General features: G+C 38.4%; 1 protein-coding gene across 4 annotated transcripts in view; it reads right to left on the bottom strand.

The window, feature by feature from the left end:
* Positions 1 to 10,873, bottom strand: part of CDKL5 (cyclin dependent kinase like 5) — a 177,710-nt gene extending 166,837 nt beyond the window's left edge. For all 4 annotated transcript variants that reach the window (XM_063450183.1, XM_063450185.1, XM_063450184.1 and 1 more), the window contains exons 1-2: positions 10,752 to 10,873; positions 3,337 to 3,371 (exon numbers count right to left, since the gene is read on the bottom strand). In XM_063450183.1, the coding sequence (XP_063306253.1) occupies positions 3,337 to 3,371; positions 10,752 to 10,815 (99 nt within the window). In that variant the 5' untranslated portion in view covers positions 10,816 to 10,873. The remainder of the gene's footprint in view (positions 1 to 3,336; positions 3,372 to 10,751) is intronic.
* Positions 10,874 to 13,531: the final 2,658 nt, after the last annotated feature.

Raw genomic sequence — 13,531 nt, 5'->3', positions numbered from 1 at the left:
ACTTGGCACGGGGGTTTGTCTACACTGGGTCTGTTTACCCCATTTAGTTGACAGGATTCCATTTGACTGCCTAACGTTAGTGGGGGCACTACATATATATTTTTGGGGGGTTACTAGCTTGTATCAGTCCACTCAGTCTGTGTATCCTGAGACCATTCATATTGGGAGGAGTGGTTGGACCCCTTTGTATCTCTCACCATACATTGTGTCATTTTTTTGTTGTGGAGTTTGGGGAGATTTAATCCTTCTCCAATAGATAGTAAGCTGTGGATGGTATAAGGTTAAGATAGGGTTTACTTTGTCTACTACCTTCCACCTTTACCATCCTTGTACCCATTTACATGTGACCCCCCTTCTCTCTCCTATTATCTGGTAATCACATATGTTTCTCCTGTGTGTTCAGAGCTACTTTTGGGATCCCCTTGTTTCAAGGGTCTCTTTATTTTATTTATTATTTTTTGGGTTACCCCCTACCTTGTAGCTCTGAGGTAGGCGATTTACAAGATAGACTCTACAACTTCACATGTTATTGTGACTGTGTGGATCTACCTTTTCTCTTTTTCTCATTTCTGAGATAAAGAAGTCCCTACTTTGTCTCATGTTTTAAAGATAAAAAGATCAGAAAATAAGAAAAGAACAACAGATTCTGAAAGAGGAAGAGAAGAGGAAACAATAGAAGAAAGGCAATTTTGATGCGACAGAGCCACTTTAAAAGATATTGGCATGATATCTACCTTAAAAACAATGAAAGAGTGCTTAGGGTAAGGTGACAGCACGTTTCCCAGCTAATCTGAATGGTCTTAGTATCTAATACAGCTGAAAGGGTTTTTAGATTTAAATGTTGGTGCCAAAATTGGAATGCCTGTGTAGAGCACATTGCCTTCACAATAGAACTACTAAATTACAAAAGTAAGTGCCCAATAACAGTGCAGGATTATCGGGCATGTCAGAACAGAAAATAATGTTGGAATGCATGCATGCATGTAATCCAGAACTCTACGTATAAGAAAAAAAACACTGTAAGCCCAGCTTCACTTAGTGAAAGAGCCCTAGAAGGCAGCCCCTGAGATTGCAAGACCCCTTAAATACTGGACAAATAAAATGGTGGAAAATATGCAATTCATGAACATCATTAGCCTTTGAATGTTATACGCTGTATGTTAGATCTGCTAATAAATATGTAAAATATTATTTCTGGAGATTTTAGGCCTGTAATTCAGGAATAAATAAGTGGCAGCGTGTTTGATTCATTTGCAATGTCCTAGTTTAGATAAGAAAGATCACCCCAGGTCACGGCATGTTTATTGATGCATTGATGTAAAAATGGATTGCTAACTTGCAGTCTCAGCAAGAATGCTCCCAGCTCTCTGTGTTGTGTCAATACTGAGCATGTGTTATTAGGAGACATTCCCTAAACCCCATTCATTACCTGGATGAAATATTCACAGGTTACATCATGTGTTTTAGTCAGTGTGCTAGGGTGTGTGGGCTAAACACAATTTTCAAAGGGTTTGAAACACAATAAGCCTATTTATATTTAGTAAACAGAGTACAGTACGCATGTAAATACATTGAGAGGAAAGAAATCTTTATTTTCAGGGTTTTTTCAGTAAGTGTATTTTCAGTTTTAAATAGCTAATAATTAATAGAAGACGAGGAGGCAGAAGCAAACAGATTGAGACTCCCAACTATCAGCTGCACAACATTTTGGATCAAGCACATGATTATAATCGAAGATGCACTTGGGTGTCTACAACCACTCCTTAAACCATTGAATTTAATCAATTGTGCAAACACTGTCATCTTCACCTTAATAAGTTAATTTTGTTTTGACATTCTCAGACGTATAATGTTGGACATAACTGATATTGCTAAACTGGAATGAAAACTTTTACTTTAACAATATCTTAGCAGAACAGATGCTCACCGTCGGAAAAAGGTTAGTTCAAATTGGGGGGTTCATATGCCAAGGTAACTATGACAACACCTGGTAACACATATTAATACCTTATGCGTAGACAACAAAATCAAAAGGGTGAGGCAGCTTTCCCAACAATTAAGGGATCTAATTGAAAGTAGAAATTCACTCATTTCAAATAAGTGCTACTGTTTCTGTATATTATTGTTTTTAGTGCAATTATTTAATGTTTATTAGTAGTGAGTTTTGACATGTGTAGAGGAATATTTTAGCATAATGAGTTTTGTCATGGGGAAATCTAAATATTGTGTAGTTTAAATTATATGTAATATTCTAGCGGTATAAACTGATGTCTCAATCTAATACATATTCAAAATAAGATGGTACAAAGCAACAAAGAATAATACATTTTAGGGGAGACTTATAAAGGCTAAACAGGTGCTATTCTTGCTAACCAGGAAACTAATGGTCCTTATTTAGCACTTTGCCCCTAAATAGCACCTGTTTTACCCTAATATAGCTCCCTTTTTATCTTCTAATTTTTAAATCACTTTTTTTTTTACTTTTTTAACCCCTTAAGGACCAAAGTTCTGGAATAAAAGGGAATCATGACATGTCGCACATGTCATGTGTCCTTAAGGGGCTAAACAACAGGTCTAGAGTCCTTAATGTTGCGCTTATTACAGAAAATTAACTGAAAGCATATTGTGCATTTTGCTGCTGTTTATCATGCACACTATGGAAAAAGGTAATGTTTTTAAATATTTATAGCGGCTTTTTCAATATCTGGATTTATTTCAACATGAAAGTTATTTACTAAAAGTACATTATCTCCCTCCTCCCGCCACCCCACAATTTTTTTGATAATAGAAAAAAAAAGCATATTGTTGCTCAAATTAGTGAAAGCAAGAGCTTAAACGTAGCTTGAGCACACAGCTGTGAAATGGGTGAGCAGCTAAAGGGTTGCTAGAAGCTGAAAAAAAAAATGTTTTTTTCCTGAGCGTTTCTGAGATTTTAGAAAGAAGTACGATCAGTTAAAGCAGGATATTCTCGATAACTGAGAAAATATATAGCTAGATTTTGATTTGACACATCAAACTTTGTTTTCTGAATTACATGTAAAGCTACAAAAACCTTCATAACGGAATTGGGTGTTAGCATTTTCTTAAAGACTTAAGATGTTAGAATATAGTAGTTTTTCATATAAACTGCCTGGGAAAGATATACTTTTGCCCGCATACAAAATTGCGTATACATAAATTAAAGGAAAGTGTAACATGTAATCTAAAAGTTTGCTAGTAAAATAATTAGTACAATTTATAAATAACGGATACAAAGTCATTTATACCATTTCATCTATACATACTATCAAACCTAGTGCCAGCATGCAATTACGTTTGAATGAAATTGACTCTTACCTTGTGTCGACACTTAAGCACCACTCCATAAGCTCCTGAAAGAAAATAAATAAAATTGGTGATCTAACTGGCATAAAATGTATAATTATCGCTTAATATTACACACCTCCTCAACTGAATAATATTAATTAAATTGCATCTGATTTATTGAATAATCGTATGCAGAGCGTGCAATAAACCAAGGCTTCCTAAGAAAATAATCTATTGCAGTACAAATGATACCATCATCTCATGGCCCCAACATCCAGGTACTGTGAGTCAGGACACCTGTGGGGGCAGGGTGAAAGGCCCAGAGAGGTGGGCTGCCCCAGAATGGGGGACATTCTACACAAATTACTGGTAGATCACTTTGGTATCAAAGCATGCCATGCAGCTTACAAATCACTCTGGCTGGCCCACTATGGGCAGAACATGCAGAGAGCATGGTTTAAATGCACTCTGATGATCTTAGTGCTCTTAAAGTAGCCGAGCTATTCTTTTAGTGGACAGTTCCCTTGTGTCGACAAAATCAGGAGGTGTACAATGCATGAAATACATTAAATACTTGTATACAATTTTCAGTGATACATCAATAAAATGCATAAGAGTCAACAAGTTGTTTTTTCTTCTTTCTCTTCTCTTTTTTCTTTTCCCTTTTTCTATATTTTCTCTATTACTTTTTTAGTGTTATGTGTCATTTATAACCAATTAAGTTTTAATTTTAAAAATGATTAATAAAAAAAAAAAAAGAATATATGATAAGGTCTATAAGTTCATCAATATAAACAATATTAATAAACAAAACTCTATCGTGAGTTAATAAAACAAAATGTGTGAACCAACACTAAAAAGCAGAAGATGGGAATAAAATAAATAAGAAAAAAAAAAAAAACACCTAATAAAATTAAGAGAGGAGGAATGGATAAAAATGTGATAAGTAATCAAACAGTATAGTATACAAATATGGAAATTATGAAGTATTACATAGTGTGAATGGGAGATTATGGAGTTGAGGGGATAACAAAAGAGGATATAGTAAAAAGTATTAAAGGACTTGCTGGTTAAGTCTCAAAGCAGATGAGAATTATATTAATTTTCTAGTTAGGATCTTGGATAACTAAGATATGGACTGAGAGGCAAGAAAACATGACAAGGTTGACATATCCTATTGCCTGATTCTAAAAAGTCATGAAGTTTGGTGGCCATGTCTTCCATCATGTGGACAAAGCGTATTTTATTTCAAAACTTTGACAAAGGGACAATGTCTGAATTTTGCAAAACATATTCTCGCAACTGTGAAGAACTTGCAACACAAGCGTAATGTGGAATTAAGTTGAAAAGATTGATGGTAGCCATTTAATAGTTCCATGAGTGGGTCAAAACAACCAAAATGTAGATATTTCTGGGCAAAGTTAGTAGTTTTAATGTGATTGTTAAATACCATAGTTGAAAGAAACTATGAGTAAATGGTGACTCAGTGGGGATGAGACTAGGAGGTTTAAGACATCTATATAACAGATTTAAAAAGGGTACATATACCTTTCTATAATAAATGACAATGAGAAGTAATGATGGATAAGGTGCAGCGTCACCAGGGGAGTGCCGACTACTTTCGGCCTTGGGGCATGTACTAATTCATTTTCTTTTTTTTCCACATTGACAGTCCTACTCAGAGGAGCATAAAATATATATAGAACGGACAGAGACAGCTAGAGTTTCAAGGCGTACCTGCGACCTCCACCACAATGACATGCACAGAATGAAGGAGCATGCTAAGAGATATGAGCACTTCTAATTTTCCTACTGATTCCATTGCTACCAATTACAGCCGGCGTGTGATATAAATTTGATGATCGCTGTCACGCCTCATACTACAGTGACTGGCAAATGTTTAACTGACTTTTTTTTTTTGTAGGCTGGGGAGAATTTCTGGGTTGGCTGTTTAAAGAGGGTTGCTATGTGCTTTAAATGGCTGACCTAATTTGTAGTCCCAGTCTGGTCTGGCATATCAGTATATAGTTTAACATATACATTTGTAATTTGTTTTGCACAATGTATACATTATATGTAAACCTACCTAAAGGAGACCTTGCCATCCACACATTCACTATAAACATGTAAACATACACTATTCAACAGAAACCGTGTTTTGTTTTGTTTTTTTGTTACTGTTAACGGTTTATGTAAATACTTATATCGATTTTAAATTTTGTCTGTTTACATAGTGTTCCATAACTGTAAAAACACTGTATCTGAATCAAAAACAAACATTTCAAAAATGAGAAGCTGCAAAACAGCTTACAATCTAAGCAGTGTGAAGAGAGACAGCAGGGTAGCTTCACAGTAAGTATGTCGTTACAGAGCAGCGTGTTATGTTAAGTACTATACGTGTGTTAATCAGCTACCAATCAATCATTACTAAAAGTGGAAGGGTGGCAGATGCGCTTTAAGGGAGTCAGGTGAGGCTGTACATTCCTTGGTCGCCATATTCTAGAAAATGATAGTATGACGTTTGTAGTTCTGTAAATTTCATTTTTATTAACCCATGTTGCATTAAAGGATTTAACCCCAAAGCTCAAAAAATGTACACCATATTTATGTATAGTTCGCAAAATAGACACTCGTTCCCAATTCTGTGGCAACAGGTCAAGTCTCACAGACATTGATCTTTTCATTTTTGTTAATAATAGTGAAGGTAAATATAAAGTATACAAAAATAAATAGAAAATCAATTTAAAGGGATACTTTAAGCACCAAAATAATTTTAGATTATTAAGTGGCTTTGGTGTAGAGGTCATGCCCCTGCTGTCTCACTGCTCAATTCGCTGCTATTTAGGAGTTAAGTCACTTTTGTTTCTGTTTATGCAGCCCTGGTCACACCTACCCTGGCTGTGACTCCAACAGCCTCCATGAAAAAATAAAATAATAGCTTTCAATTAGATCTTATAGCACAGTGTTTTTACTGCAGACATATGTATCTTCTGCTCTGTTAGATTTAATCAGATACAGCAGGTGGTTGATGGCTCTAGCGTACAATTAACAGAGCAAGATTGAGTCCTGAAAACACTCTACAATGTCTCTCTATATACAGTGGAAATAATCAATCAGATCAATGCAGGTTTGGAAACTACCTTGAAAAAAATGAAAATGAATATCCATTGCCGGTTGTCATGGAGTTATATTGTACCTCACACTTATATGAGACATATTAAGACATCTAAAGACGCAGATCCACTAACATGCAGCCTGTGACATGTTTTACCTTCTATCTAGAGGAAGGCACTTTCCTTGGAAAGGTACCTCTGATATCACTTACTCATTCGTTCAGTCTGTAACTGCACACAAGTAATATGGTGCCTTGTGGTCCTGCTTATCCTTGTCTTCCTAACTAAATAGTTTTCTTAATTCAGACAAGCATATACTTAATCCGGTTCACGTTTTTGTGCAATTTACTAGTCTTGAGGCTGAACTGTACAACAGGCTGCAATGTTCCCAAACCTTGTTCTTGTTTCTGTAGTATCATGTCCTTGCCAAGATGTCAAATCAATGTATGTCAGACAGAGGATATTCTACCATGCCTGCTTAGGGTTCTTATGCTGACAACTATTACCAGTTGCTAATCAGGAAGTCTCCAGAGTCAATCTAACATGACCTGGAGTTTTCACATGTTTAAGTCAAAGAGCAATTTTATTGAATATCCTATCAGCATATCATATATACAATATGGATTCAATCCAAAAAGTGAGTATATTAAAGGATCACTATAGGGTCAGGAAAACAATCATGTATTCCTGACCCTATGTTGAAAACCCACCATTTAGGTGGCTTGCGCCCCCCCCCCCCCTCCCCCACTCCCCTTAGCCCTGTCAGAATGGGTTAAAACTCACCTTATTTTCAACTCTCCATGAGTCTGCTGGTGCTGGCCCTGCCCCCTTGATGACAATCAAAATTGCCGATTTTTGTTTGCCAATTCAATGCTTTCCCATGGGCAAACACCGTTTTGGCCAATCAGCACCTCCTCATAGAGATACATTAAATCAATGCATCTCTATGAGGAAAATTCCCTGAGCCAGGAAGCCCCTACAGTGGCCATCCAAGGAGGTGTCCCTATGGGCAATGTAAACACTGCCTTTTCTTTGAAAAGGCAGTGTTTACATGAAAATGCCTGAAGGGAGCTATTATACTCACCAGAACAACTACATTAAGCTGTAGTTGTTCTGGTGACTATGGTGTCCCTTTAACAAACAAACAATCTAAGCATCACTTTGTCTTCACGGCAGACCATGTAGGGTATTTTAAATGGGAGGGTAATGCCATCATGGTTGCCATCATGGTTGCCATCATGGTTGTAAAAAATAAAATTAATTCCAAGGGTTCAAATTATGTGCTCTGTTTCACTAACACGTCTTCTCGTCAAGTGTTCACATGTCAAAAACTCTTAAAAATGTGCATACAGCTGCAAATATGTAAATTAAATAGTATTAACTTGCAGGCCACTATTTGAATGACAGAATTTAGCAATTTATTTTGTTTTTATGGAAATTTGTATGGTTGACAGCAGTTACAACTCTGCACAATAGAGATAATAATGATACTATATTGCATACGTTTGTGGGATATTAACCAACATAGAGATTTAGGTAGCATTTGAACTTGAAAACACATTGAGTACATGAACTATTCAAATCTAAAAATGAATAAAAGGTGCCCCAAGGTTCATGAACAACATTGATGAAGCCATCAGACTAAATTCAAGAGAACTTGGAAGACGGCAAATAAGCTAAAGGAACACTATCGTACATATATTCCTGACACTATAGGTATAAATAGTCGTTTAAGAGACCGGCCCCCAATTATCCCCGATATAAAGGCGACTATACTCACACATTGCTCAAGCTCCATGAGGGTCTCCTCGTGCTGGCCCCACCCACACTCTGCCCCCTTGGCTGAGATCATCAAACTTGAAGATCTGAGCCAATCCAAGGCTTTCCCATAGGATATTGTGCATGCACACCAAAAACTCTGCACCAATCAGCATCTCCTCATAGAGATGCATTGAATCAATGCATTTCTATGAGGAATGTTCAGGGCCTGAAAAGGCAGTGCAGGCACTGAATATAGACACCAAAATGACTACATTAAGCTGTAGTTGTTCTGCCGATGACTATTGTGTCCATTTATAGAGACACTACAGGACCTAGAACGCCTCATCTTAATGAAGTGGTCTAGGTGTAATGCCCCTCTCATTTTAGTGTAAAACATTGCCATTTAGTAGATACAACAATGTTTCCATAGCAGGGCTAAACACACCTCTAATGGCTGTCTTCCACTGTGAGAACTGAATCAGACTCAATCCTCACACGTCACGTCCTTTTGAATGTTTCTCATAGAGATCATTCAATCGGATCATTCAAGCACGGCATTCGCTTCTCATTCACAATGCTTCTCTATGATGTGGCATGACATTCCTAGTGTCAGTAATGGCGCTGGAAAAAAAGGTAAATTTTTACCTTTTGTCACTTTTTAAATTAAATTTAAGGGCCTTTGAATCTAAACAGAGAATCCTAAAGCTAAAGCTTTAAAGCAGGCTTCCCCAAACTCCGGCCCTCCAGATGTTGCTGAACTACAACTCCCATGATTTCATGAATGAAATAGATAGGCTGAGAATCATGGGAGTTGTAGTTCAGCAACATTTGGAGGGCCGGAGTTTGGGGAAGCCTGCTCTAAAGGAACACTTTGTACACCACATTATGTAAGTGCATTTGATAGGTTTTTACTCATACTGTGTTTTCATATCTGCTCACATCTCTTTTGTTTTGCTTAAAGGGACACTCCAGGCACCCAGACCACTTCTGCCCATTGGAGTGGTCTGGGTGCCAACTCCTACCACCCTAAACCCTGCAAGTGTAATTGTTGCAGTTTTTACAAACTGCAATAATGACCTTGCAGGGTTAAAGGGAAACTCCAGTGCCAGGAAAGCAATCAGTTTTCCTGGCACTGGAGGGTCCCTCTCCCTCCCACCCCCCAATACCCGGTTACTGAAGGGGTGAAATCCCCCGCCGCTCCACCTTCTTCCTCCGTCGGCCGGTGGGCGAGACTGATCCCGCCCACCGGCCGAGGAGACCTAATGCGCATGCGCGGCAATGCCGCGCATGCGCATTGGCGCACCCCATAGGAAAGCATTGAAAATGAATTTCAATGCTTCCCTATGGGGAATAGAGCGACGCTGGAGGTCCTCACACAGCGTGAAGACGTCCAGCGACGCTCTAGCAGAGATAATCTGTGCTAGGGACCAGGAAGTGACCTCTAGTGGCTGTCTAGTAGACAGCCACTAGGGGAGGACTTAACCCTGCAAGGTAATTATTGCAGTTTATAAAAAACTGCAATAATTACACTTGCAGGGTTAAGAGTAGTGGGAGTTGGCACCCAGACCACTCCAATGAGCAGAAGTGGTCTGGGTGCCTGGAGTGTCCCTTTAAGTCCTCCTCTAGTGGCTGTCTATCAGCCACTAGAGGGACTTCCATGTTCTTAGAACACGAAAAGTGTTCTATCTATGGACCTCCAGCGTCCCCGAAATCTCCATAGGAAAGCATTGAATAATGCTTTCCTATGGGGAGGTCTAATGCGCGTGCGCGGCCATTGCCGCACATGCGCATTAGGTCTCCCCCGCTGGCTGACGTCGGTGGGGAAGAGTAGGCGGAGCCTGACCCAGCACTGAGGGACATCGGCGCTGGACTCCGGTAAGTCACTGAAGGGATTTTAACCCATTCAGCAACTTGGGATGGGGGTGGGAGGGAGAGGGGCACTGTAGGGTCCTGCAATGCCAGGAAAACAAATGTTTTCCTGGCACTGGAGAGTCCCTTTAAGCACGAACACTGTTGCTCAACTTGATTAGTCTAACAGCATCAAACAGCAGGCAAATTAGGTTGAGCGGCATTTGATCGGATAAAAATAGAATCAAGAAGTGTGTCTAAGTATGTTTATTTGCTATTATGCTTCAAATTATGTGTATGATTGTCTGTTTATGTATGTTAATGCAGTGTGCTTATCTATGTGTGTTAGGATGTACATTTGTGCATCAGTGTGCTAAGGTGTGTCTATGTATGTGTGCTAGAATGTATATTTGCTAAAGCAGGAGAAGGCAACCTTGTTGCACTCCAATGTTTAGACTACATCTCCCTTGATGCTTTGCCAGCATTGTGTCTAAAAGCATTATGGGAGGTGTTGTTCACAACATGTGGAGTGCAGAAGGATGCAAACCCATGTACTAGGGCATGTTTATGTATTAGTGCTGGGGTGTGTATGTGTGCTAGGGTGTGATATTATATAGGGCATTCGTGTACTAAGGTCAGTCAATATATGTCTGTTTTATTATTATTAGCATAAGTATTAACAGTTACATACATTCTATGCTAATTAGGTAACTGAAAACTTACCTTCACCTACAACTCCAAGGACCTCAAATTTATTCATCACATTACCAAGATTGGGAATCTTCATGAAGACAAAAGCTCCTTTTGATGAGAGCCACAGAACATGGCAAAATGAAAGCAGGAGATATTCAGTATCGCATATTACCTACAAAATAGAAAGAGAGTTACATTAGTCTAATGACTGAGGTTTTTGCATTTTCAGCAGTGATAGATCATATACTACAAGTTGTCCTTTGCCTTTTTAAAGTTAAATGTTTGTAAACTTTTGTATGCAGTGATATAAAGCATAACAGAGTTATGCTACACAAAAGTAAGCATACATTGATTAAAAAAAAAAAAAAAGACAACAGATTATTAAAGAGACACGATAGTCGCCATAACAACGTTAGCTTAATAAAGCAGTTTTGGTGTATAGATCATGCCCCTGCAGTCTGCTCAGCCATAGTCACCTCTCCTTGCCTGCGACTTGCACAGCATTCCTAAATACTTCCTGTAAAGTGGGATAGTTTTTTTATATTTCCTTTATTGAGCAGTCTGTTTAAATTTATAAATTCTGATCTGCTGCACTGTTAATTGCTTGCTAGACCTAACAGGAGCTTCACATGTATGATTACAGTGCAATATACACAGCAGTAAATAAAAATCTCAAATGTAAGTAAACATCTGATTGAAAATAAAACCTTTTGTTAACAGCTAACTGGCAGAGAATTTCAGAGGCACGATGTATACACCAAAACTTTGCCAGTAAGCTAAAGTTTTTTTGGTGACTACAGGGAGTGCAGAATTATTAGGCAAGTTGTATTTTTGAGGATTAATTTTATTATTGAACAACAACCATGTTCTCAATGAACCCAAAAAACTCATTAATATCAAAGCTGAATATTTTTGGAAGTAGTTTTTAGTTTGTTTTTAGTTTTAGCTATTTTAGGGGGATATCTGTGTGTGCAGGTGACTATTACTGTGCATAATTATTAGGCAACTTAACAAAAAACAAATATATACCCATTTCAATTATTTATTTTTACCAGTGAAACCAATATAACATCTCAACATTCACAAATATACATTTCTTACATTCAAAAACATAACAAAAACAAATCAGTGACCAGTATAGCCACCTTTCTTTGCAAGGACACTCAAAAGCCTGCCATCCATGGATTCTGTCAGTGTTTTGATCTGTTCACCATCAACATTGCGTGCAGCAGCAACCACAGCCTCCCAGACACTGTTCAGAGAGGTGTACTGTTTTCCCTCCTTGTAAATCTCACATTTGATGATGGACCACAGGTTCTCAATGGGGTTCAGATCAGGTGAACAAGGAGGCCATGTCATTAGATTTTCTTCTTTTATACCCTTTCTTGCCAGCCACGCTGTGGAGTACTTGGACGCGTGTGATGGAGCATTGTCCTGCATGAAAATCATGTTTTTCTTGAAGGATGCAGACTTCTTCCTGTACCACTGCTTGAAGAAGGTGTCTTCCAGAAACTGGCAGTAGGACTGGGAGTTGAGCTTGACTCCATCCTCAACCCGAAAAGGCCCCACAATCTTTGATGATACCAGCCCAAACCAGTACTCCACCTCCACCTTGCTGCCGTCTGAGTCGGACTGGAGCTCTCTGCCCTTTACCAATCCAGCCACGGGCCCATCCATCTGGCCCATCAAGACTCACTCTCATTTCATCAGTCCATAAAACCTTAGAAAAATCAGTCTTGAGATATTTCTTGGCCCAGTCTTGACGTTTCAGCTTGTGTGTCTTGTTCAGTGGTGGTCGTCTTTCAGCCTCTCTTACCTTGGCCATGTCTCTGAGTATTGCACACCTTGTGCTTTTGGGCACTCCAGTGATGTTGCAGCTCTGAAATATGGCCAAACTGGTGGCAAGTGGCATCTTGGCAGCTGCACGCTTGACTTTTCTCAGTTCATGGGCAGTTATTTTGCGCCTTGGTTTTTCCCACACGCTTCTTGCGACTCTGTTGACTATTTTGAATGAAACGCTTGATTGTTCGATGATCACGCTTCAGAAGCTTTGCAATTTTAAGAGTGCTGCATCCCTCTGCAAGATATCTCACTATTTTTGACTTTTCTGAGCCTGTCAAGTCCTTCTTTTGACCCATTTTGCCAAAGGAAAGGAAGTTGCCTAATAATTATGCACACCTGATATAGGGTGTTGATGTCATTAGACCACACCCCTTCTCATTACAGAGATGCACATCACCTAATATGCTTAATTGGTAGTAGGCTTTCGAGCCTATACAGCTTGGAGTAAGACAACATGCATAAAGAGGATGATGTGGTCAAAATACTAATTTGCCTAATAATTCTGCACTCCCTGTATAGTGTCCCTTTAACATACTCTGACACTTTTCTGCAGTTGACCCCTCCCAAAAAAATGAAGCACTTCATAACTTTCAATTTTTTAAAATGCATCACTTTCAGATGGGTGATTTGCTAAAAAAAAAAAAGTTAATATAAATGTGAACCAAACTATGAGTGTGAAACCCAACCCTAATATGAAAAGTGTCAACATATTTATATATTTGAAGATTTTTTAATGTTTTTTTTTTGTAAACGTAGAAAAACGTGTTTAAAGAATGGCGTTCTTTGCATACCACATCTCAGTTGGTATTTATACCAATTCAAGCACAACTCATATGTAAAACATAGGATAACACGCTTTCATGAAGACCGTATATTTAATCTGCATTATCTATTATACATATTGTACTTCAAATATGAATGTAATGTACATATAAACGTCAAATCATAAAACGAGAGAGACATTACTA

This window comes from Pelobates fuscus, chromosome 1 (assembly GCF_036172605.1).
Source record: "Pelobates fuscus isolate aPelFus1 chromosome 1, aPelFus1.pri, whole genome shotgun sequence".
In the NCBI taxonomy this organism is placed as follows: domain Eukaryota; kingdom Metazoa; phylum Chordata; class Amphibia; order Anura; family Pelobatidae; genus Pelobates; species Pelobates fuscus.
Note: the sequence above shows the minus strand (reverse complement) of the source record. Positions and strands in the feature narration are given on the sequence as shown.